The sequence below is a fragment of the Vulpes lagopus genome, chromosome 13 (assembly GCF_018345385.1).
Source record: "Vulpes lagopus strain Blue_001 chromosome 13, ASM1834538v1, whole genome shotgun sequence".
Taxonomy (NCBI): domain Eukaryota; kingdom Metazoa; phylum Chordata; class Mammalia; order Carnivora; family Canidae; genus Vulpes; species Vulpes lagopus.
Window position 1 is genome coordinate 19,684,848 of NC_054836.1, and position 27,223 is coordinate 19,712,070.

Here is a 27,223-nt window from a genome sequence, read left to right on the forward strand (position 1 = left end):
GAAAGAAAGAAAGAAAGAAAGAAAGAAAGAAAGAAAGAAAGAAAAAAGAAGAAAGAAAGAAAGAAGAAAGAAAGAAAGAAGAAAGAAAGAAAGAAAGAAAGAAAGAAAGAAAGAAAGAAAGAAAGAAAGAATAACCACAGATTTTTCCTTCAAGAAGTTTGATAGGGAGAAAAGAGATTGTGTAGTGAATTAAGGAAGGTGTTTTAAACAGAAAACACTGAGCTTATGTGTAGGGCAAACAGTGAAGAGGGATAAACTAAAGGTAGAAATAAAGAAGGGAGACTTATGAGACCAGGTTCCCAAATGAAATAATATACCAAGACACAGATGAAATAGACAGCTTGGGGAAGAGGAAGAAGGAATTTTTCAAGTCAGAAGAGAACTATAGTTACTAATTCCATATTTCAAACTTGCTAAGAGAGATCTTAAAAAAAAAAAAACAAGCAAAATATCTTGTAACCATGTATGGTGACTGATGTTAACTAGACTCATTGTAGTGGTTATTTTTGTAATACTGTACATATAAACGTCCAATCATTACTTTGCTCAGCTGAGATTAACATATGTCAATTACACTATAATAAAAAAAATTAAATCGGTATAAACAGTAATGAATGAATACAGTGAAGCAGAAACAGTTTATACCAGAAGATTCTCACCTCAAAACTGCTCCTCCTACTATTATGGCTGCTCCATTGTGTCTCCTTTTCCCGTCCTCTTTATCTCTATTACCTCCTGTGGTATAATGGGAAGTAGATATTTGGTTAGAAGAAGAAGGAAGAGGAGGAGGAAAGGAGAGGGATAAATATGGTAGTTTCTGTTCTTGCTTCTGTTTTTAAGTAATGCACAGTTGCAAGTGTTCCTATCAGATGGTTTCTCTTTTTATCAGATTATTAGGGGGAAAGGTAACCTGCAAAGCATTAGTAAGCCTTCTGGATGATTGAGGGGCATGCAAATAAACACGGAGCCACTAGTTTTTAACATCACCAGATTTGAGTTTTGAAAAAGTTTAGTCCAGTTAGAGGCATGGCAGAGAGGCAGATTGGATTTTTGAGGTGGAGTTGAGGAAGATGTTAAAGGAATAGGAAATTTAGGCAAGAAGTCAGGGCTTAACCAAGGCAACAACAAGGAGATAGAGAGGAGGGAGCATATTTGAGAGTTTTTTAGAAGGGAGAATGGGAGTGGAGCCAGTGGAGACCTCAAAATCAACTACGCTTTCTAGACACTTGTCAGAGAAGAAAAGAGAGATGCAGAAGTAAACACACAGAAACACAGAGTCCATGGATGTATTTCACTATAAAGAGAAACTTATTGGTGGAAGGGAAACAGCCAGGAGAGAGGGAGCGTTTAAAGAAGACACGGATAGAGGACGATTGACATAGGGATGACTGATGGAGTCATCAACACCCCAAGAAAAGGGGATGGGAAGAGATTTAGAGCAGAGGAGAGGGATTAGCTTTAAACTAGAGGGAAGGAAGAATGAAGTCCACAAGCTATTTACAATATTTCAGAAAGCCTTCTGGAAATTGCAATTAAATAAAATGTCAAGTTTCTTTACTTTTGGCAGGCATTAAATCAACCCTGCGGGCTAACACTGGTTATCACACACTGATCAGAAATTCTAATTTGCTGTTGATGACATCATAGAAATTTCTAGGATGTTATTGGCGGACCATATGCTGTTAGCAGAGTTATTTATCTGGTTTTTACAATATCTGATTTAATTCCTTCAGCATGTGATCAACCCTGGACCAGAAGAGTGACAGCCAAAATTAAGCGACCATTTCCAGGGAACAGTGCCTAGTGTTTGTACACTTATTTAACTTTATTGCTTATTAGCATTACATCCATGACAGTGATGTATGTGATTTCATTTAAGTGACAAAATCTTTCAAGATATGGGGTCCGCGGATGAAAACATAATAAAAAAGAGTCCTTGGATGAAACGAATTGGGATGACAAGATCTCGATAGTCCCTTCAAATCTAACATTCTATAATTTTAAGAGGGGCTCATAGACACAAGTTCAGGAATGGCTAAATGGGAAAGTTTTAAAGAATACTTGAAAACACCCCACCTAACCAGTGGCTCACTTTAAACAAGGCAAGTAGATAGAAAAGCAATGTAAATAACCATTCCCATCTGGAGGGCAGCTCAGGAGAGAGGAGGGGGAAAAAAAAAAAAAAAGAGGGAGAGAGACAGCGAGAGAGCTGAGTGAGGGATAACAAGCGCTTAACAAAAGCAAAGGCATGCTTGCTTTATGGATAACCACAAACATTAACCCACTTCAAGAGCAGGAATGATGGTCATGAGCACACTTTTTAATGCTTGGCGCATCCACCTAGCCAGCCCTCACATAAACACAAAGGAAGGGTGGGGGATCTCCCCCCCCCCCAACACCTACACTAAGCTGGGCTCATTCTGTACCTTCTGCTCTGTACTTTGGTGTACCTTCGCCTACTGGAATTGAAGTCTTTGTGTTTTTTTGATTGTTTGAGTTTGAAGAGAAATGGGCCAAGAGAGTGAGTTTAAGAGTTAAGACTGGTCTTCTTCGTGGGTCGGTGCTAGGGCTAGCAGCAGTTTCAACACCTGGCGAGCAGCTAGGATCAGCAGACTGGACCCGACAGGGTGACCATAAGCCCCCCCCGCCCCCCCCCCCCGGACATCACATCCAGCCGGGCAGGTTGGAGGGGGTAGAGAGCTCGGAAAGCGTGTGTTGGGGAGCGAGGGCGTGCAATAAAGTGTATTTGTCTCCGGAACCGCAGTTCTGCGGCCCCAACCTGGGCTCAGGTAGTGGCCAGTAGGAGAGGAGGAAGCCCCAGGGCTCGCCTGCGGGCCAGCTGCGACCCCTCGCCCCCTCTGCTCCCCGTCCCCATGTCCCTGCCGCTGCCGCCGCCCGCCCCCGCCCGTGACCCGGTGACCCCGGAGGGCCGCCCGGGGCCCGTGACCCCCGGGCGCTGGGCATCCGGACCCCCGTCGCAGGCGCAGCCGCTATTAAGGCAGGAGGCTAAAGGGGAGGAGGAGGAAGGGGAGGAGACAGGCGTCCAGGGCGCCTGGGGAACCGGCGCCGCCGGGCAGGGGTGGCGAGGCTGGGGTGAAGCCGCCCGGGCGGCCGCGGCCGAGGCCGAGGAGGGGCAGGTGGCGGCCCGGGGCGCCGCGGCGGCGGGCGCGGGCGGCGGGCGCGGGGGCTGGCGGCGGCTCCTCGCCTGGCTGCGGCGGCGGCGGCCCCAGTGCTGCCCCTGTGCGGCGCCCCTTCCCCGCTCCGCCGCGCACTGTTGTCATGGAGGAACCAAGATGGCGGCTGTGGCCTACAACCTGGGCAAGCGGGAGATCAACCACTACTTCAGCGTGAGGAGCGCCAAGGTGCTGGCGCTGGTGGCCGTGCTGCTCCTCGCGGCGTGCCACCTCGCCTCCCGCCGCTACCGAGGTGAGCGGGCCCTCCCCCTGCCGGGGCCGGCCGGGGGAGGAGGCGACGCGGCGGCTGGAGGCCGCCCCCCTCGCCCAACACACGCCCACGCTCACGCGGTAGCCGCCCGCCGCCGGCCGTCAGTCCGTCCGTCCGCGCGCCGGGCCGGCGGGGGAGGCGGCGCCCCCACGTGCCCCCCGGCGGCCCGGGGGTGCGGGCCGGGCGCCCCGGGCCGACCGCGCGGACCCCAGTGCGGGCCGCCCCCTCCCCCCGCTCAGCCGCCCGCCGTGCGGTCGCGGCCGCGGCCCCCGGGCCTGGCGCGAGCTCCCGCCGGGGTCCGGGCTCCCGCGCGAGCTGGGCCGGGGGAGCCGCGCCGGGCCCGGGGCCCGGGGCCCGCGTGCACCAGGTCGGACCGCGGCCTCGGGGGCGGCCCGGGGCGCCGAAGAAGGAAGGCAGAGGCCGCTCTGCCCTGCCGCGGGCAGCTCTGCCAGGAGTTGGGGTCGTCTCTCCTGCGCCCTGGGGTCCGGCTCTTCAGCCTTTGTTCAAGGCGGCCTCCTGCCCTTGCCGCCGAGCCGAGCTGTTGGACAGCGGCAAGGGCCGCCCCATTTTCCCCTCTGCCGCCTGGGCGACAGCTGGCGAAAGATGCCCTCGGCCAAATGGAGGAGGTGTCACCCAGCCTCTGTGGTTCAGAAACGTTTAAAGGGTTCTGGTTGCACACTTTTTTCTTTTCTTTTTTTTCTTTTTTTTTTTTTTTTTACAAAGTAAAGGCACTGACTGGGGCAGGTATTTGAAAAGAAGTTATGGGTTGACAGGAGATGAAGGTGGGCAAGGAAATCACGTTGCAAAGCCGTTTGAAGGGAGGCCTTCAGCGTGGGTTTTAAAATCGGTGTAAGGAGGAAAAGGAAATACGACCTCCTTACTTCAGGACGCATTATCTTTCAGTAATCAAGGGATATTTACTTGTCCTTGTTGATTGATTTTTTTTTTTTTTAATTTTCTCTGTTAAAATGCCACTAGGAGAGAGGCTGCCAAGCTGAGGGAAATTAATAATGATAGGATCTTTTATTTTTGGCTCTTAGTATTATCGAAGCCATTATCCGGACAGATCTTGGTGACTGTGAGAGTAATTGGTCACGATGTAACGTGTAATGGGCAGGTGCACGTTGAACGCGGTTGCCACTGAACTTCGCACCCGCTTTGGCAAAATATCCAGTAAATGGGTACTGGAATCTGAGTTCTGTTCTCTTCCCAGGTGGTCCTTCAAAGTGTAGGACATTTTGAGCAGTTTTGCTGCTTTGTTTTCTCCGATTCTTGAGGATGAAAAAAATCTCCGCTCTAGTACCATACTGGATGAATAGTTCTCTGTCTCTATAGATATACACACTAAATTGACTTCAAAAGATAAACTGTTTATACCCTTTTGGCCTTTCTCCTTCAGCCTCCCATAGGTCCCAGCCATATGATCTGGCAGGCCTGGCTTTGGCTCATCTGCAGTGGCTCCAACAGAAGTCAGCCACTTTCATGTGTGAAGGAGAACCAGCAGTATTGAAGCATTAATTTGTGGTCATTTCGAAGATGATTTTCTAACTATCATTAATCACTTTATGTTAGTTTGGTATAAGATGAGAGTAATCTAACTCGATTTTGTCTCTGTGAAGTAGCAAAGATAAATGTCATAACTGGTGCTATAGTGCTAAAGGTAAATAGCTGGTTCCCTCCCTTTTTTATATTGTGGGTTTTTTTTTTATCTTTTGATAAGCTTGGATACTAATTATTATGTTTAGGTTATGTATTTCATCCTTTCAAGATCTGTCATCAGCAGGGAAAACAGAATGTCAGATGGAACTGTATGAGTCAGTGTAGCAATCTGGGGTTGTTTGTAAAGCCTCCTCCAGAAGCTAGTCATCAGCTTCCGTAGGTGCTTCATGTCTTCAGTGTGAAGCAGTACACCTGGTGTGTGTACTTACCCAGACTGAATGTCACGAACTTGACAAACAGAGACTGTTTGGGAAAAATAATGATCCTACCAGGAAGTTTTTAGACATCTTCATGCTTTGGCAGAGTCAACCTGAGTGAAATGTAATGCTCTTCACACAAAGATGATGCTATAGTTGAACCACAATACAGTAAATCTTTAGAATAAGAAAGGACTTTAGATACAGAGGTTTATGCTTATATTAAAATCTTCAACGTGTAGGTGTGTGTACGCTTCAGGCAAGTAGAGTGAATGCAGTTTGAATACACATATTAAAGCATCTCTTGCTTTACAAACCATAGAAAGTAAAGAAAGAATACATAGTACAGAAAGTAAAGCTTGGCAGACACACATGCTACCTTAGAGCACTTATTATATGCCAGGTGCTATTCTACTAAGGGTTTTACAGGTTTGAACTCTTTTTGTCTTTACAGCATTCTGGGAGGTAGATAAAATTACCATATTTCATCCTCCATCCCAACCTCCATTTTCAACATTTCTGTAATCAGGATGAATTTTTTTAAAACTTTATTGCATGTCAAAGTTTAATTGATAACATTTTTGTAGTGTTACATAAAATAATGATGTGTCTTATAATCAGTGGTCTTAGATCCAGCGAATTACGGTATTATTTACATTTTAAAGATGAGGCATGAGAGGTTAAGTTGCCTGAGGACACACAATTAGTCAGTGATTGAGCTAAGATTTACAACCCAGTCAGTCTGCCTCATACCATTAGGTTATAGACTGCCTTTCTCAGAGCTTCTTAGACAGTTGGTGATGTATAGAAGATGGAGTAAGAAAGCATTTTCCAGAGAGACATGGATTAAATCACTTAAAAATACTAATTCAGCCTCACAGTACCAGCTAAGACTTTTCCTTTTCTTTTTCAAATAAAATGATTTTCTAAAAGTTACTTGTGTAAAACTTCAAAATCTGACCAGCTTACTTTTTATTACCTATGTTTATCTTTTTCCTTCTTTCTAAACTTCAGGCTCACAGTCTCAATATGCTTTGCCCTTTTACATATCTCACCGATACCTGACTTTCTCTGCCTGCAGTGACCTCTCTCCTTAAAAGAAAGACCAGATTTTTCTTTCAGGGTCCGATTCAAATGTCACCACCACCAAAAAGAAGAATTAGAAATTCAGTGTTTCTATAGCAATTAGTATGTGCTTAGGTTGTATTGTAATAATTTATATCCATCTTCCCCACACAAACTGTCAGGTTCCAAGGGTATTTTATTCATCTTTAAATCATCAGATGTAGTTGAGATTCCTACTCAACACAGAGTAGCAATTCCATAAATAATAATTGGATAACTAGATTTTCAAAGTCTTTATTTCCTTCTGTTTTTCTCCTTTCACTTGGTTCTTTTGGTTTTCATTGAATTCCAAATTCTAATAGTATGTTCTGATCTCAACTTTAGAAATTAGAGGGTTTTTTTTTTTATCATTGATATTACTTTCACATAAAATATTAGAACAACATTTTAAATAATAATCCTATTAACTATATTTTGTCTGAACTTTCTCAGTCTCCAATACTACCAGATCACAAAATGTCCATTAATATTGTGATTACAGATTGAAAACATCTTTTCTGTGACAAGAGGCCAGTATCTGTGGCCTTACGGATAGTTCCAATCTGGATACATTTTAATTTTTTAATTTGTAAAGTAAATGTGTCTTAATTTTGTTGAAATATAATTCCTTTCTGTCACTAGGCATACTAAATGCAGTTAAATATTATTGCATGTTTTGGAGAAAAGTGAGTTCAAAGCTTCAGAAATTGAAGAAAAAAAGAAGCAACTCTAGGTCTCTTAGCCTTTTCTCTCTTTGCCAGGAAGATCCTGATCTATATGACACCACTTGTCATGTAGGCACTCCTAGTTTGTCAAAAGAAAAATGTAAACGGTGATTCTTTTCAACATAGACCAAAGCGTAACCTTGCTGAATTTTAGCAAAATATTCTACAAATCATGTTAAAAACTTTATGATCTGATATTTTCACAGTTGGTGGTAAGAAACAGATAGCTTTGGTAGGATGATTCAGCCAGTCTAAGGGTGCAGTATGCCAGAGGTATTCTATTCAAAGGGAAATATAAGCTATGATTTATTTAGAACATTAGATGTTTTCTTTAGTTATATTTTGTTTTTTAGCTTTTTTTTTTTACACGTGTTTATCTTTTTACTTATTTTGTTTGCTTTTAGTACCTATTACAGAAAAAAATTATGCATAAAAACCTGAGACTTTAGATTGACAAAACAAAATGCTTATGGTTAAGATAATAGAATGAAGAGGAAGACAGGTATTCATCTAGATAATCTTAGTATTGGAGATAGCCGAAGTAGATAATTGTATCCTTTTAGATGTTTTTTTTGTTTTGTTTTGTGTGTGTGTGTGTGTGTGTGTGTATTTGTTTTTTTTGTTTTGTTTTGTTTTTATTGTGTCCCTGGCTTGATTTATCTGAGCACTTGGCAACTTGCATCTCACATTGGTTGTTTTAAACTAGCTATCAAAATATATGAGGCAATTGAAAATAACAACTGGGATTTTTTGTTTTCTTTTTGTTTGGGGTTTTTCTAGGTAGATTTTGAAAGGGAAATATATGTGCCAGCAGACATTTATGTATGTTTAGTATACATCATAAAGATACTAAAGATCATAAAGATGTGGGACTTTATCTTATTTTAACACGAATATTACATTTAGTGATTTTATCCAAAATTACTTCCTTCAATGAAAAGAGAATTTGTTTTGTTTTGTTTTAGGTTTATTTTATTTTAGGTTTTTATTTCTTCATTTGAGAGAGAGAGAGAGAATGCATGAGCAGGAAGGACAGAGGGTGAGGAAGAGGAAGAGGAAGAAGCAGACTCCCCACTGAGCCTGTCCAGGGTCTCATCCTAGGATCCTGAGATCATGACCTGAGCCTAAGGGAGAGGCTTTAATCAGGGAAGCCACCCAGGTTCCTCGCCCCCCCCCCCTCCCTTCCCTCCTTTTAAAGAACTTGTTTTAGAGTATGGAATTTTCTGGGAGTTTTCTAGATTAGGTTAATTTATTTTCAATCAGATTATAACAGTAGTTGAAAAGATTATAATAGTAGTTATTGTCACCCCTATATTATTTTTCAGACAAGTATAAAAAAGTCTCTTGCCTTTTTGGTTGTCTAGTTAGCAGTTCTTTTACTTTCCTAACAGTTCTTTATGTTAGATTCTTGCTATTAAAATAGCTGATACAATTTCTGTCTTCTGATGGAACCTTAACCAATATGATACAGAGGCTATCGGTTTCAGATACAAGGATTACCAAAAAAACTTTGCATCATAAAATACATTAAGAAGGATCGTCATCAACTAGCATTCATTAGCAAATTTAAAGTTTCTTTCCTGGAAAGACCAGTAGTTTCTAAATATGATGTTTATAGTGCCTTTTGGTTAGTGGCAATTCCAAACCTGTTTTGTTGGGGCGGAGGTCGAGGGTATGGGGTGAGGGTGTGGGGATTCTAATATGGATTCATCAGTTCAGAGCTTCGTTTCCCATTAGTTGAACTACTGAAGAACAATGTGTGAATAGTAGTATTGAGGAAAAAAAGAAGAAATTTGCACTTTTAAACACATTTTCTGGTGAAGAAAAGACAAGTTATTTTAAGATCTTGGTATTGTACTTCCATTTCCATAAAACCATATTGATAACCCTATAGACACTTAACAAATAACATAATCCCACATACTGAATATTGGTCAAGATGTGTTTCTGTTTCAAGTTCTACTGAAAAGCAAAAATCAAGTAACGATAAAAGAAAGGGAGAAAGAAGAAAAGGAAGAAAAAAAATCCACAGAATTAATACCTAGTTATTTGTAACTTGTAAGTTTTTTAGAAGGTAGATATTACTGACTTTTTGCTTGGTTTATAGATATGTTTATACAGAGGTGGAAATGCTATAAATAGGGAATTTTCATTCTAGTTTTAAACGTTTACTGGATTTTTAATAGGATTTTACTATAGAACCATTATAGAAGAATGAAGCAGAAGGATTTTTTAGAAAAATAATTGTGTGTTCCTATAGTCCTTTCCTTACTCCTTCTTGATTATTTATGTAACTTAATTTTGTTTTTTTAGAACAAGAATTAGTTTTTAATAATTAGAAAGAATTAAGAACTGATTATTTATAGTTTCCTTAGAGAGATGTTATTAAAAAATCTTTGAAATACAAAAGAAAAAAAAACCTGTGCAGGCTACATATATAATTGCAAAATTTTAATAATTGATATTCTGCTTTTCCTATCCAGTTTTCCTATCCAGATACTGCACAACAATGCAGTATTTTCACTCTTCCTTCCTGTTCTATTTTAGAATTTATGACACTGAAATAACAGCACTTTCATTATTTATGCATACCTGTCTTGTATTTGTATCACGTTTTATTTGTATGTTGGCCAGATACATGGGTAACCAGCTGAGAAAAGAGATACATTCTGCTTTAAATGTCTTTGGATTTTCTCTATCCCCTCCCTAAATGGTTCTGTACCATTTTTGTGCTTTAGTGTTCCTCTATCCTGACCTTACCTATTTGTGAAACAAATAGAGCTTGCTGTTGACTGTTAATAAAGAATTAGAGTAATTTAAATGATATGTATATTTTATTGTAACCCCATGGTTATTCTAAATATCTCATTATTCCCTTATCCATTTGACATATATGGATTTTCCTTTAATGCATCCAACTCCCTTTTAAACTCCTTGATCATTTAAGCTAATATCTGATAAAATGGCCAAAGGAAATAGAGGGACCATCTGTCCCGGTTTACAAAGGATTGAGGAGTTTCCCAGGTGTGGAACTTCCTGTATGAAACTGTGACAGCTCCACCCAAACTGGGAGGAGTTAATTGATCATAAAGGAACACAAGAACATCAAGAGAATGTTCATAAGAGAATATTCAGAGACTGAATATTAATGACTGTGAAATCTGCATTTACTATTGATACTGATACCATGTACCTTCAGCCACTATGTAGCTAACATAGTTTTTAAGTCTTATCTTTGTAAATTATAAAAGGATGAGATTTTAGTAAACTCAATAGGAAGTTCTTGAATAAATCTTTTTCTCCATTTGCACATTTACAGAATATGGATAACATACTTTCTCACAGGGAAGTTGTGAAAATCAGGGAGTAGGTTTATAAAATATCTCCATTACTGCATTTCCAATTGTGCAAATTTATTATACATTATCATAGTTGAGTAAGCAGTAATTTCCAAAGTCTTTTCTCTTATTAAGGAATAAGAATTTCTTTCCCAACTAGGAATGGTAAACAGATATAAAGACTAGTTTAAGTTTGAGACGATGTTCCTAGGAAAAAAATCTTGAAGCAGAAGGAACTGCTAAGAGTGAATATAGCATTTAAGAATTAGGAGTCTCGGGATCCCTGGGTGGCGCAGCGGTTTGGCGCCTGCCTTTGGCCCAGGGCGCGATCCTGGAGACCCGGGATCGAATCCCACATCAGGCTCCCGGTGCATGGAGCCTGCTTCTCCCTCTGCCTGTGTCTCTGCGTCTCTCTCTCTCTCTGTGACTATCATAAATAAATAAAAATTAAAAAAAAATAAATAAACAGCTCTTTAAAAAAAAAAGAATTAGGAGTCTCATTTATGGGAAGCATCTGTGATTAGTGGCTCTTAACTCTTGAATATTAATTTATTGAAATTTACAGTGCTTCTCATGGATGAGTCATATGCACCTAGAAGGTATAGTGAAGCATAGAAAACTGTGCATTCTCATCTCAGAGTTTACATGAGGTCAGATAATCAATATATAAAAATATGACTTGTTGACAACACTTTGTTTAACTGTACAGGCAATGATTCATGTGAATACCTTCTCTCAAGTGGCAGATTTCTTGGAGAGAAAGTTTGGCAACCTCACAGTTGCATGATGCATAAATACAAAATCAGGTAAGGTTTCTTCATCTTGTTGTTTTCTTTTTTAGGATAGGTCTTCATATCTAGTGGAAAGGAGTTAGTGAAACAAAGAAAATACTATATGGTACTTCTCTATATGATGGTAGAGAATTGCTGATGGGAGGTGGAAGGAGGGTAGGAGGTGAGTACAAATGAAGATTCCTGCCAAACGCATTGGGGAAAGAGTTTTGTCCAAGCTTCTTTATTTCAGGTGAGAGAGAACCAGGCCCAAGGCAATAAGTAGCCCCTGAGTGAAGGACTCTAGCTTTAGGACTTGGAGAGCTACATCATGGAGTTATTCTGAGATAATGGCTATAAAGCACTTAATATACTTAGAGTACCTCTTAAACACATAATAAATGAGGGCTGTAACTATTGATCATTGTAGTCAGTTGATCATCGATGGGCTGGTTGGTTAAACAAACCTGGCCATCTATTTCTAAAGTAACATAACTGTGTGTATGATAATCCTGTACTACTTTCTTCACAAACTGTGTGCTTTGAATTGCCAACGTGCTGATTTTACTTTTTAATTAATGTTTCTTTATTGATTTCAGTGAAGCAAAGAACTGTCTTGTAGATAAACATATCGCATTTGTTGGAGATTCCAGAATTCGTCAGTTGTTTTATTCTTTTGTAAAAATAATCAATCCCCAATTCAAAGAAGAAGGAAATAAGGTAAAACTTATCTATTCTCTTTATTGTGTTAGAAGTTAATCAACTGGTTAATTACAGGAGGATTATGCCTCCCTGCATTAACAAAGAGAACTATAAAAGTTTTACTTTGGTTTTGGGAAAGGTGGAGGGAAAAAAGAATGATAACCATAATGCGGAACATAAGAAAAAGAAGTGGTGGGTAAGGTATTGGTAAAGCTTTTATTACCTTAAACTTTGAGTTTCCGGAATAATAAGTTCTTTCGATAGAAAAACTTCTTAGAATTTCTTAGAAAGAAAACTAAGAGCAAATATCCCTTATGCTCCTTTTCATATTTTGCCATATTTCTTTTCAGCCTCTTTTAAAAAGTAAAAATAATCTTGTAATCTTATAATGTACAATTTTATGTCTTCATCTCCCACCCCTTATCATAATTCACCATATTATTATATAATCAATGTAAGTATCTTCATAATGGCAATGTATTATTGAGTACATGTATATATGTATTTTATATATGTAATTTTATATAATTCTTTCTTTCTTAGTTTTCTATTTTTTCTTAATTTTACAGTTTAAAAAAGGACATTCTTGATTACACCTTTGTGTGAAAACTTTGCTTTTTAGATTATTTCTGTAGAATAGAATCTCTGTAATGCAAATATTCAGTTAAAGAATACAAACACTTTAAAAACTACCGATTATATTGCTAAACTATTTTAACTTATACTGTTATTAGCAGTGTCTATCAGGACCTAATTTTCTGCAGTTTTTATGGAACTGCACAATTATGCTGTATACTTAAAACAACAATTTTGTGCTCTTTTTATAGAAAATTCTGATTTTAAAGATATATCTTTCTTTGAAAACTAACAAGAATGTTTCACTGTCTATATATATATTTGTTAATTAATTTGTTGACTAGTTAATATTTTGTGAATTATCATATCTTTCCTTCTGTACATTTTTAAGTGATACAAAGTTCTTTTGTGTGTGTGTGTGTGATACAAAGTTCTAATCCCTGTCTTTAACTGCATATGATTGGGAGTGGGCAATAGCAAGGAAAGAAAAGTAAAATACAGGAAACTTAGATGTGTAGAGAGAATGGGTCTTGATTTTATGATGAAAATCTGCCTGTTCCCCTCAACTTGTCCTGTGGTAAGGAGTTGAAAAATGAGGGACTTCACAGCTAAGTATCTAGTCACATAATCACTACATCCTCAGGAACTATTCCTTGTGAGAAGAGTCCGTCAAATACTAGTGATTTTGTCCACTAGGAAAGGCAAGTATAGATTTTAAATCTGAATAATGGAAAATGATAAAGTCTACTTTTCATTTAATTTGGTATCTGTAAATGTATTTTTAATTTGTATTTATACACACAAAATTATACAGAAGTGTCGGAATTGTTTAATGACAAGAGGTTGTCACTATTTACAGTAAAAGGCTTTGAATGAACTTGTAGAGAGATTTCTGATTTCAAAGAAACAGTTTTAATATTTCTACACTCAGAATAGTGTGAGTTTCTGAAAATTGGAATAATGGATTTGGCAGCAGTTAGTTGAAAAAAACTATAATGATTTAGTCCACAGCCAAAAGTAGGTAGAATGGAGTACACTGTTTCTGAGCCCTAGTTATAACACTATGTTTCCAATCTTTATTTTCTAGAGGTGCCTAGTTAACCCACAATTACCAAACAAGATACATTTAAATTTATGTGCATTTTCAAAAGAAATAAAGACAGTTTGTCATAGTCTAAAAGAGAAAGTTACTGAGAAACTAGTTCAAACTGTGGAACATTTGCCAAAATGTATTTTGCTTAGCTCTTTTGTCTGAACACCTTGAAGACAGAGATTATGTATTCTCATTATTATTTTTTAAATACATGTCTTGGGCTTCACACAGCCTGGTATCTTGTAGAAGCTGATTATTACTATTATTTTAGCATTGTTAGGGTTTGTTTGGGTAGGATAGGAGTATTGGTAATTCTTTATTTGAATTTTTTTCTTCTCTGTGTTAAAGCAAACCCCCCCCCCCCAAATCTTAAAGAAGCTATAGAGCAGGACTCTTCTCAAATTCCATTTTGTAGAAGACTAATTCTGCAAGAAGCTCTGGTCATAGAAGTTTGGGCAGAGCTAGGTATCCTATCCCCCTTTTAGATGGTTTTAATTTAGGCTACGATATTAAAAAACTTGAGAAGTCTTGCAGAAACAACAACAACAACGAAATTTAAAAAAACAACAACAACACATGTTTGTGTTGCTTTCAGCCATAGAGCAAACTAGAGACTCTGGGGGTCCCTTCTATCTCAAACCAGCTAGATCCTATACTTGCTGATGTATTTCTAGACTTTGAGGAAATTTGAGATGCTCCCCCCAAAAAGGAACAAACCATGAGTTAAAACCAGAGATAAGGAACAATAATAGCAGACACTCAGTAGGTTTAGGCTGGCCTGAAGACAGATACCAATAGCTGCAGTACTCTGTGTATAGAAGACTAAGCTTTGGGCCAGCAGATTTCTCAGTGGTAATATTGAAAGCCAGAGGACACTAGAATAATAGCTTTAAGCTTCTGAGAGAAAGGAAATTTCAACCTAGAATTATGTACCTAGCATACAAATGTCTATTCTTGAAATTTAGAACATTTTCAGATAAATAAAAGCAATAAGGGTTTACTGCTGGTTAGATTTATAATAAAGGATTTTCTAAAGGGTAAACAGGAAGAAGGGAAATAACTTAAGAAAAAAATGATCTGAAATATAAGGAGCAGTGGTTAAAGAAAATCCTAAACACGTACGTGTAAATCCAAACAAAGAGTGTGTATAAAATAAAAATGTCTTTTTACACGTATTGAAGAACTGGCCAAAAATAGCATGTAAGTCAGAGGGACGTGATTATGAAGTTTTCTAATATCCTCTTTATTCTTCAAGGTATTATTTTACTTTAGAACTTAAGTTAAAGATGATAGTAAAATATCAAAAGCAAGAACTAAAAGGATAGAATTAGGATGCGTGAATTCCAAACCAGAAGAAGAAAAATTAAAAAAAAAAAATCAAACCCATCTAATGCCAAGTACATGTCCCACACATACATAACCTGCACACACGTATATGCTCATACACGTACATTCATACATACATATACAAAAACATGTATATGTAAAAATCACTTTTATATATATTCCACATATATTTTTAAAAACCTATGTGTGAGGGAGCTAGAAATTAAAAAGTAAGATAGTAGAAACATTTATAGTCAAAATAAGTATGAGTAGTCTAAATTGTCAGCTAAGCACAGATTTTCAGGTTGGTTTTAAAAAGAACTTTCTGCTGCTTAAAAAAGATATCTAAAACAAAAGAATATGGAAGGTTTTAATTAAAAATGAGAAAAGATTTACTAGACAAATGCTTATTAGAGAAAGATAAGTCATATTAATATAAGACCGAATAGATTGTAACACTAAGATTTTTAAACTCGTGGGCGTGAAATAAACTAACCTTAAAATGTGTAAAGCAAAATTAATATGATTACAGTGAAGGGTTGACAAATCCTCCATCAAGGTGAGAGAATTGTTCACTGCTCATGCATTTAATGATAGGACAAGCAAAATTACTAAGCATATAGTTGACTATCAACATGCTAATTTTATGAACTTAAACTCAAAGAATACACTAAAAAATCAGAGAATATATTTTTCTCAAAGCACACTTGGAATCTTTTTTGACAAAGTATTAGGCCATTAAGCAAGCATCAATAACATCAGAGAATTGGTATCATTTCTTCTCTGTTAGATAAGTTCCTTTATATCTAACTTAACCTGATACAAATTCTAGAAGCCTATAGTAAATGTTCCTAATGGTGAAATGTTAGACATATTTATGTTAAGTTCAAAGAGATGACAAGGATGTTCACTATTGTTGCTTCTATTCAACATTGTATTAGAGATCCTTACCCAAGGAAAGATAAAGATGTAAAGACTGGAAGGATACAGACTCAGAATTTCATATGGTGCAATTATCTACAAAGAAAACTCCAAAGAATCTATAGATAATTACTAGATGTAATAAAAAGTTTAACAAGATAGCATCTATTGAGATATAACATACAAAAATGAATTGTAGTAACTCAATAAAGCTGTTAAAAATGAGTTGCTTATCTACACACCAGGAATATAGAGTTCAAACTCATTTAAAAAATACTGTGTAGAATAGTTAACAAAAACCATAGCATACATAGGAATAAGTCTAGCAAATGTGTGGAAGGTCTGTATGTAGAAAAACCATAAAACTTTATCTAAGCACCATTTAAAATGATAAAATTAAATGGGAGATATACACTATATTCTGGAATGGGAAGAATCAATATTGTAAGGATGTCAGTTATTCCTAAATTGATCCATAGGTTCGGTGTAATTCAAATAAAATCTCAGCAGGATTTGTTATGGAATTTTACCAGTTGATTCTAAAATTTATGTGGAAAGGCAGCGGACCAAGAATAACCACAACAGGTCTAAAAAACAAGGTGGAAAAGACTTATTTTCCATTATCAAGATTTATTTTAATTCTGTCGTAATTAAGACAGTATGGAATTGGTAGAGCTAAACAAAGAAACCAATGGAACATGATAGCTTTAAAATTAACATGTGGGGCACTTGGGTGGCTCAAGCGTCTGGCTCTTGATTTTGGCTCAGGGTCATGAGACTGAACCCCACATGACAAAAAAAAAGTGAAATTGGAACCCCTTATCTCACATCAAGTAAAATTGTTTCTAGATAAATTTGGACTTCTATATAGAAGCTAAAATTTTTAAACCTTTAGCAAAACAAAGCAAAGCAAAGCAAAACAAAAAAATCTCAGGGAAATATCTTCATTACTTCAAGTAGGAAAAAGTTTCCTACATAAAGTGCTAACCATAAAATAAAAGATGGATAAATTCACATACCTTAATCTTAAGAGTAAGATAATCTGTTCATTAAAAGATACCTTACAGAAGAAAAGACAAGCTATGAACCAGAAGATACATACAAGAGATAAAAGGACTCACAAATTAATAAAATAAAAAAATAAAAAGAAAACCCAATAGAAAACAAGAGAGGAAAGGCATGACCAGGCATTTCACAGAAGAGGAAACATAAATCCCAGTATAAATCGGAAAGATGCTTAAATTCATTAGTAATCTGGGAAATTTAAATGAAGATGGTAGTAAGATACCATTATAGACTTAGTTTAGTGACAGAAATTAAATTTTACAATGGCAAAAAATATGGAGTCTGACAAGATTTATTAAAGACTGTATCTCAAACTATTGGTATGAGTATAAATTGTTACAAACAGTTCAGAAAATAACGTCTCATGTGAGGGTGAACCTTTATAGCCTGTGAACCTACAGAACTATTATTAGGGAAACTTATTATTACTCATTTATTAAGAAACAGATACAAAGGGTAACTTTCAGTGTTTATAATCTAGATTTGGTGCATTGTATCAACTGACCTAGAGTCTACAAAAATAATAAATACAATATTTTATATATATAAATAAAATAAATTGATGTAGGAAACTTTTAAAAGGTCAGAAGGCATTCTAGATTATAAGAGATTAAAAGACTTGATAACTAAATACCTGATTTTAATTGAATTCTAGATTAAAATAGAAGACCTATGGGGAGGATGTTATTAGGAAATGAGGGAAATTTGAACAAAGACTGTATATTAGATTAATGATGTTTTATCAATGTCATTTCTTAGGTGGGATTATAGTATTGCAGTTATATAAGAGAATGTTTATGTTCTTAGGAAATACTTGCTTTGTGTGTTTAAAGGTGAAGTGTTATGTCTGCAGCTTATTTTCATATGGTTCAGTAAAGGAAAAACTATGTGTATGTCTGTGCAGAGAGAGACAAAAAAGCTAGTGTAGAAAACATAAACAATTGATAAAGGGTGGTTGGGGTGCTCATAATTTTGTCAGTTTTGCTCTAAGTTTGACATTTTTCTTTTCTTTTTTTTTAAGTTTGACATTTTTCAAAGTTGAAAGTTGGAGAGAAAGCCAATTACATGAAACAATGTAACATTTAAGGATGCATATGCATGTGACGAAACTATATAATAAAAGAGAAAACAAAATATAAAAAAAAATTCAATGTAGCTTTTCCTTTGGGTGAAGCAAGGAATTAAGGAGAGTTCCATACAGGTCACTCACTGTGTTGGTAGTGCTCTGATTTGTGCCATGGACTTGAGCGCTTATTTATTTTTACTGTGCTTTGTGACTTACATATGTGACATTCTTTTGTATATATCAAATGTTACATTAAAATGATGTAGAGAAAGAGTGTCTGGGTGGCTCAGTTGGTTAAGTGTCTGCCTTTTGCTCAGGTCATGATCCAGGGTCCTGGGATGGAGCCCTGCATTGGGCTTCCTGCTCAGTGGGGAGCCTGCTTCTCCTTCTAGCTCTCCCTCTGCCTGCTTCTCCCCTGCTCTGTCAAATGAATAAATGAATGAATGAATGAATGAATGGATAAATAAATAAATAAATAAAATCTGTAAAAAAATAAGTAAAATGGTAAAAGAAAAGAGAGATTGAGTTGAATTAACTGAGCTATGCAAAAGGAGCAAAAAGTTCATGATGCATTATTTCTCTGAAGAAGAATCTTAAGGAGATTGGGATGGGATAGGAGGAGGAAACACATGTGTGATTTTGTTTGACCCAGTATTTCCAAGATTTATTTGACCAAAGGAAACTAATTCCATAGAACACACCTTAAGGTAATATTGGTCCCAAGAGTCCTTTTAGGAAATGATGCTTGAATTTTAAAAGTTAGCCTGCTGATTAAAGCAAGGCTTATTTCAGAGATATAAATATAAATACTGTTTGGTTAAATTAATGAAGACATTTCAACCTTGGTTTTAGGAAGAGAATTAGCTTCTTTATTTGACCACCTCCACCCCCCACCCCCCAGCCTTGATTTTTAACCCTGAAAGGATTTCTATTCTTTATATGGAACACTTGGTTACAAGAGGTTGTCTCCAAACTTCGTTTTTTTCTTCAGCTGGACCACATATGTACGGTTTCAAGGCGAAACTCAAAATAACCTAGAGGCATATATGTGCACTCCTGTTCAGACAGGACTGGTAACTAGTATGCTGGTGAGCACGGACTTGATGTTGCTGCAGCAACAAACCACTCTACAATCTTAACAGAAGTTTTTTCCTCACATAGTGCTGCATGTTGTAGGTGGACTGGCAAGAGGCTTTGCTCTATGTGGCCATTCAGGGATTCCTGTTTGTTGGAATTTCTAGTTGTATCATTTGGAACATTCTTCTTCTGCAGTCTGGCATTAGGTGAAGCCAGAGACTAGAAAATTGCCCTGGGAAGTGGGAGGTGACCCACATCACATTTAAATATGTAACATTGGCCAGAACTAGTTATGTGCTTCTGTCTAATAGTGAGGGCCAGGTTGGGGTGGGGGGGAGGGGTTAGGAGGACCAGGACTCAGGAATTGCAGAGGAGCAATTCATCCCTGCTATAGATAATGATACTAGGACTAAAGCGGAATGTGGGAACCTCGGCAAAAAGATAATTTATTTAGGCATGTTTACATATCTGCTTGTTTGAAGTTGAGGTTTTATCGTTGAACTATATCTTAGGTATTAAAAATCACATATTAACAATGTAGTATCACTTATTTTTTGGTATTCTATGCAGGTCTTTTTCCCTTCAGGTTGAATATAGACAATTGAGGTGTGGAGCATAAATAAATCAACAAAAGCAGCTAAAGGGAGAATTATTGACATAAAATTAATTTATACATTAATATTTCTCTGTTCTCTCTTTAATGACAGCATGGAAACATTCCTTTTGAAGACAAGATTGCATCAGTTAAAGTGGTACGTTCATGTAATAGTAAGCTAAATGTTGTGTTGAAACTATATTCCTTGGCTAATTTATTTGTAGGTCAGCTAATGCTTTGTGTATACTAAATATATTTCAGTGTATTTAGAATAGGTAAGAATAGTTCAAACGATTGAATAAATGTTTGCACTGTTTTGTGTAGTAAAACGGAGAATTTGGTCTCATTTTTTTTTTAGTCCAGAAAAAAGTAATCTTTATGTTAATTTGAAACTAGTAGGTGTTCAGGATTAATATTCATAAGAGAATACATGTGAATTTTCTGAATTCCTAGTTGCAGTGACTTCTAGATACTCAGAATACAGTGGGGATCAAGACAAAGATGTCCTAGACCTAATGGATTTTGCGAGTCATTATAATTCTCTACATGCATTAAATGTGGAATAAGGATGGTAAAAAGGAAAAAGTGGAGCATTAGGAATGTACAAAACAAGGAATTAAAAATAGTTTCCTCCTTGAGGAAGAAATATTTCAACTGAAGCTTCAAGGATCAGCAGGAGCAAGTTAGGCTCAGTGGAAGAGTTTTATGAGCATTTTAGACAGAACAGCATGTGCAAAGTCCTGGAGAAAAAGAAGCACATAGAACATTCCAGGAGCTGAACAAGAACCAAGAGGGTATTTAGAGTGAAGGAGAAAGTGGCAGGAGAAAAGGCAGAAGAATGTCTTGGTAGAGGCCAGATCCTATACCTCTTTAGTAGTGTTAAGGACTTTGGAATTTATTCTGAGGGCCATAGAAAGTCCTTGAATATTTAAGCAAGAATGTGGCAAGATCGGACTTAAATTTTTAAAAGATTACTACAGAGAGTAATTTAGAGGAAAGCAGAAGAAGATACAAGCAGAAGCATCTGAGATAGGAGTGGAGATGTTACAGACAAGTGGTGATGTGCTCTAGGTCCTCTGTAAGACAGAGCTTTGTGTTTATTTATTTTTATTTTGTGTGTGTGTGTGTTTATTTTGAATGGCAGATAGAAGTTTCTTTGACGTTTGATTTTCTTATGTTTCTTTTTTTAGGATTTTTTGTGGCATCCAGAAGTTAATGGTTCCATGAAACAGTGTATCAAAGTGTGGACCGAGGTCTGTATTTGACAATATAGGCCTTTCTGGTTTTAAGCAACCAAACGTAAAAAGCTCATGAACATGCATTGTTTTTCTCTCACTTACTCACCTGCCCCACTCTTCTGTACTTTATGCCAACCTTCTTAATAGTGACTGAATTGTGCTGGATTGAACCTGTCACTTTACTGAGAAGAGGGAGTTTTGATCCAGTACCTTTGCTGCCACCACTCTGACCCTACAGCAGTTATGTTTATAGCATGCTTTCCAGACAGAATTTTCTGTTACTGCTGTAGCCCAGTTAATTCAAACCCAAGTCATCTTCCTAGCACAACATACATTATTTTGACTGTTTTCCCATGTTGTCCTTCAGACTCATGCCCAACTTCTTCAGAAAACTTTTTTGTTGTTAAGTAGCCTGTTTTCTTCCCTTTATTCATTACATTTGGGACCGAAAAGTCAAGCCTGGTGTATTTTGGCTTGTAATGTTCAGAGATAAATTAGATATAAGGACTAGCATGCTATTAACCTTGAAAACCCCTAAGTCCTCACAAGTCTATATTCTAGAATCTCCATAGTAGTCTCCATATAGCTATTGGTCTGTCCTTTAATTAAACCTCTATTCTTTCCTAGAGGTGTTTGCGTTCAGGATGGATAAAACAATATTCAATTTTGTTTATCTGGTTTTTTTAAATACTTGTGCCACAATGGTATTTTTCTTTGCTTCTTTTCACATTACATGTTTAGTACTCAACCACTTCATAAGCTTCTATAGTCAACATTTCTAACTTTGTCTCTTTGACAAAATGTGTTTAAGTTTTCAAAAAACAAAACATGTAGACAACTTCTGGAATTCAACTTTCTGGAAAATTGCAGTCTCACGTAATTGTATTTTGTTTTTGTTATGTTCATTGCAGAAGTGTAGAATAATGTTACATGTGTATTTCAAATGATTTAAACATATGTTTTATATTTGTGCTGGACCTGAAAGTGTATCCATTAAGGTAGTAGAAATTCACAGTTAAATAAACATCAGTGTAGTATAATTTACAGGTCCTGCAAAATCACTGAAAGCCTTTATTATTTACTTACCTGGAGATATATTGCATATCCAGATTTTCGGTTCTTATAATTTGCTAAAACTAGTTTTTGGAGCTTAGCTTCTGTTGTAAAATTCCATAGGACTATTTAGGAGAAAGGAAAGATTAAACTTATTTAGGGAGATGGCCTTGTCATTACCTAAGATTGAATAGTTGATTGATGTATTTAAAGAGTAAGTATATGGGCAGCCCCGGTGGCTCAGCGGTTTAGCGCCACCTTCAGGGCGCTATCCTGGAGACCTGGGATCGAGTCCCACCTCAGGCTTCCTGCTTGGAGCCTGCTTCTCCTCTGCTCCCCCCCCCCCCCCAATAAATAAATAAAATCTTAAAAAAATAAAAATAAAGAGTAAGTATGTATACATGTAGTTATGTATTTATTTTTGACTGTTTTCGTAGTAAGCTGCTAGATCCAGAGATACAATGATCCATATTTTTATGATTTTTATGTAATATTGCTAGCTTTATACTGGGTATTAGGAGTGTGGCTAGAAATTAACCTCAGTCTCAAACCTCAAAAAATTTGTAATATCTAGTAGATAGTGACTTTCTGATGAATAATAAGATGGTAAAATGAAGAGTAACTACAGAATTGAGCACAAAAGACTATAAAAGCACCATGGATAGAGGCACCTAGCATGGGGCTTGGTTAGGTGATGGTTTAAGAGAGCTTTACAGAGGAGGTAATATTTCCAGAAGAACTGTGGGCTTAAAAAGATAAACTCATGAACTGAAATAGTATTATTGAAGCCTACAGGCATAAAAACAACATTGAATTAGACAACTCTACTGTGATTCAACAGATATTTATTAATCACCTGACATTTTCTAGGTACTAGTCTAAAAACTGCTGATACTCTGGTTAACTTAATAGAGTTCCTCTCCTCAAAAAACTTCCAGATGAGTAGCAGATTAATTAATTAAGAAAGTAAGATGACAAGTACCAAAATTGGGGGGAAGGATAGGGTATAGCAAGATTAGAGAGTAGACACTAACTAAGTTATCAAAACTAGTTTTGAGATAAAGTCATCTTAAGGGTGAGGGCCTGGTATGAGAAAGGAGGGTTGTTTCATGCACAGGAAATAGCATTTGCAAAGATACTGAAGATAGAGCATAGCCCATTCAGGGAATCTTACCAGCAGTTTTAGTGTGGCTGGAGCTTGAATTCAAAGTGCTCCTTTAATTATGTTTGGTTTTGGCTGTTAACTCTATGTGCCTCATTTGGGGAAAGAGTTGATAAGAGGTGAGGTAAGCGGATACTAGATTATGAATAGTATCCTAAGCTCTCTTTGGTATGGTACAGATTTGCTCTATCTATCTATCTATCCATCCATCCATCATCTATCCATCCATTTTTATGTTACTTCTAAATACATCGCAGTTTACTTACTAAAAGTAAGAATATTGGATTGAATTTATCTTGAGGGTAATGAGAACCTCTGAAAGGTTTAAAAAGAGAATGATAACATATAGTGGGGTAGTCGTGGGAAATTAGGCTAAACTGTGAAGAAACCAACAATTTAGACTTAATTCTGTAAATGAGTAGTAGTCATGAAGAAGTCAGGGCCTCTCAGGTGGATTTGGAGAATCTGGGTATGGTGTGAGGTGATATGTGAAGTTACTGGAATAGAAGATATTGAATAGGCAAAGAGTTTAGAGACTAAGAGAAGAAGGCTCAGTAATGGAACAATTAAAAAAAAAAACTTGAGAAGGGGCAGCAAAAGGGGGAAGAGGAAAAGCAGGAGAATAACGAATGTAGCACACAGAGGAGGAAAGTGTCTTTAAAAAGTAGACAATCAGAAGTATCACTTTAGGAACTAGACAGGGTAGAATTAAGCTAACAGTGTGAGGGATCCAGAGTTCCTTCATGGGAACGTGAAGCCCCAAATCCAAACGCAATCAAATGAGGGATAAATGAAAGATAAAAGAAATTATCATAGCGAGGGCAAAATGCTCTTCCAAGTAACCTGTTGGCTAACAGTGTGAGAGGGAAGGATTTGAGAGTGAGGCAGGATCGAAGGAACACTTTTTTGAGGATAAAGATGATTTAACATTTTATAGATGGGGTAAGGAAGGAGGCTAGAGCATGAAGACAAGATTAATGAGGGTTGGAGATCAGTGATTCATGGGTATAGCCTTGGATGTAGAGTGAGGCAGCAGAAACACAGAGTAAGGATTAGCTACTAAGAGGAGTAGGGAGATAGTTCTTGACTCTGTGACTTAAGGAAGATAGGCTGGATGAGGTGGTAAAGATGGAAGAAGGAAGGCTAGAGCACACAAGCCATGTAAACTCTGTTTTCTCTATGAAGTTTGAGAATTAAAGGTTATATTGAAAGTGAGAAGGAAGACAAGAGGACCTATAGAAGGGAAATAAGTCTTGGGATAACCAGGGTGAAGAATGAGAAAAGGTGCCACCTAGAGATGCAGAAAAAGTTTCACTAAAATAACAGTGTAAAATGAAGCATGCTAGACTGAAAATGAGAATATCTATGAAGGAAATTATTGTTCTTTTTCTTCGCTTTCATAATCTACACTAGCACGAATATCTGTCATTTTTATAGATGAGTCAGATTTTTTCCTAATCAGATTTCTTGCTTATTTTTAATTGTTCCTTATGCACATGATTATAATATCAGGTGTTTGATGTTGTGGAAAGTACACTTCAGGGGTCCTAAGGCTTAAGTTCTGGCTTTGTCCCGAAACAGGCCTCAGCAATACCCTATAAACTTTTCTGAGTCTGTATGCTTAATTTTATAAGAGATGTATAATATCTTCTTGCCTGTGTCACAAGTGGCAAGAATCTATATTAAAATGAGCTAATTTAAGATAATTTAATAAATTACTAAGTACTATATAATTGGTGGTATTAGTAATAGTACAATTTGCATTTGGTGAGGATTTCTACCAAATTTCCTCTGGGGTTTTTTTGTTTTGTTTTGTTTTGTTTTGTTTTGTTTGGACAGTGTAGTCTGTAATAATACTGGATTTTGCTTTCCCAAAGATGACATTCTTTGTATTTTCTTTAACACATATACCATGTACCCTCTAGGTTTCCCTGAATATTTTTTAACTTACTGACATAATATGCTTGAGCTTTACTCTAAACAGTTTACTCAGAATTCAGAACAATATTAGGCCATATTAGATTTTAGTGATGTGTTTTCTTTTTTTTTTTTAAGAACATCAAAGAATTAAACATAACCAGCTTCATGGCATCCTCTTAACCACATAACCATATAAGGCTTTAGGTACTAGATGTTCCATCTTGTTATAACAAGAATCCAGTAAGAAACTCTATAAAATTAAAATGCATTTAGAAGAAAAAACTTAAATTTAAGGCAAAAAGTAAGTCATGTCACTTATATTAATTCCCTTAACTGGATAGAACACTATTATAAAGATTTTTCTTTCTTTAGGATTCTGTTGCAAAACCGCATGTGATTGTAGCAGGAGCTGCCACAGTAAGTTATTATCTGTATTCTTACATAATGATTTTTGTTTCATACTTAAGGACATGCTAAGAAACAGTTAACTTATGTTAAATAGAATTCTTGATTGTACTTATATTTCAATTCCCATTTCTATTATAATTAATGAGGCTGATGAATTTTCATGAAGAAATCTGAGTGAACTTCGTAAACTTGGTGTTAAATGTCAATATTATTTTATATCTAAAATTACATTCTTTTAACTCAATGTTATACATTGAGTGTCTAATTTTACATTAGCTTTTTCTAATTGCCTTCATAGATTTCATGAAATAATTTGACCAATTTTTATTCTAATGTTGAATAAAAATGGGAATTATCTTAAAATAATAACTTCTGCTACAATAGAGCAAATTATAATTTTTCTGTGATAAATACTGAATTAATGCCTAATTTTTACTTCTTAGTGGTCTATCAAGATTCACAATGGTAGCAACGAAGCGCTTTCCCAATATAAAATGAACATTACCTCCATAGCCCCACTTTTAGAAAAACTGGCAAAGACTAGTGATGTTTATTGGGTCTTACAAGGTAAGGAATGAGTAATGAACAAATGTCATTTTGTATATATTTTGAGGCATGAGTTTTTATTGTTTCCTGTTTCAAGAAGCAAAATTACTCCTTTATGAGAATAAATCTTGAAATACGGTTTGTAAAATTAGAATAAATTTGAGTTATTTGCTTTCCTTTTTTGAACTTTAGGAGTGGACAGACTAATAAATAAAATAAATAAAAATAAATAATAAATAAGAATATCCCTCAAGGTCGGGACGCCTGGGTGGCTCAGTGGTTGAGCGTCTGCATTTTGCTCAGGGCATGATCCCGGGGTCCGGGATCAAGTCCCACCTCAGGCTTCCTGTGAGGAGCCTGCTTCTCTCTCTGCCTATGTCTCTGCCTCTCTCTGTGTGTCTCTCATGAATACATAAATAAAATCTTAAAAAAAAAAAAAAAAAAAAGCCCTTAAGGAGCCTCCGCATACAAAATGGCTGCAGAATATAACAAAGAGAATAAGTTCTCGAAGGCAAATGAGATGTTTAGCTCTTTTTTTCTTTTTATTTCTTACAAAATATATTTATTGTAATTGGGGAAATATAAAATTATTAAGTCTGTTTCATAACATTAAACCTATTGGAGGTAAATGTACTTTGGAATTAACAATATATTTCTATCATACCATCTAGCTTATACTTGGTAATGAAATTCTTTAAGAGAAAGTTGACATTAGATCAAGTCATTTCAGGAGTTTATTAAATGTCCATTATTTAATGCCTAGCATAATATGATATCGCCTTGGATATTTTAGCAACTCAACCTGCTTGTTAGAAATTCTTATGATTATTACCAAATTGAATGTCAAGTTGAATGGAACAACAGAGTGGTGATAATCTGTTCTGTATATTATTTACAGACTCATTGTTAACCTTTTTCTTACTAAAATGAGAAAAAATTAAATTATTTATGGTAAGTGATAAGGGACCTTGATCCTCAATAATATTACTTCCTAACTATGTCAAGAAAGCAGTGACAGTAGAAAAGAAAAGATTGACTGCTACTCTTAATTAGGCATTCTTCCCCAATCCAGTTTTAAATTCCCATTGCCCAGTAGAACTCAATATCCCCAAATTTTAAACTCTTAATACATACTAGAACATAAAAATGTTTCCTTAAAGCTGTGTATGTAAGAGAAA

The 27,223-nt window shown here is 36.7% G+C and overlaps 1 protein-coding gene across 3 annotated transcripts in view; it reads left to right on the forward strand.

Moving 5' to 3' along the window:
* The first annotated feature begins 2,683 nt into the window (after positions 1 to 2,683).
* The window catches only part of CASD1 (CAS1 domain containing 1), a 49,142-nt gene continuing 24,602 nt past the window's right edge, over positions 2,684 to 27,223 (forward strand). Inside the window, exons 1-7 of one of the 3 annotated variants that reach the window (XR_005983536.1) lie at positions 2,684 to 3,426; positions 11,237 to 11,333; positions 11,897 to 12,017; positions 19,831 to 19,875; positions 20,909 to 20,971; positions 25,464 to 25,508; positions 25,943 to 26,066. Coding sequence is in view for 1 of the 3 variants with exons in the window: in XM_041727931.1 (XP_041583865.1) it covers positions 2,874 to 3,426; positions 11,237 to 11,333; positions 11,897 to 12,017; positions 19,831 to 19,875; positions 20,909 to 20,971; positions 25,464 to 25,508; positions 25,943 to 26,066 (1,048 nt within the window). In the remaining 2 variants the exon portion in view is untranslated. Of the gene's footprint in view, positions 3,427 to 11,236; positions 11,334 to 11,896; positions 12,018 to 19,830; positions 19,876 to 20,908; positions 20,972 to 25,463; positions 25,509 to 25,942; positions 26,067 to 27,223 lie in introns of those variants that run through there. The other 2 variants (XM_041727931.1, XM_041727932.1) reach the window with 2 other exon arrangements.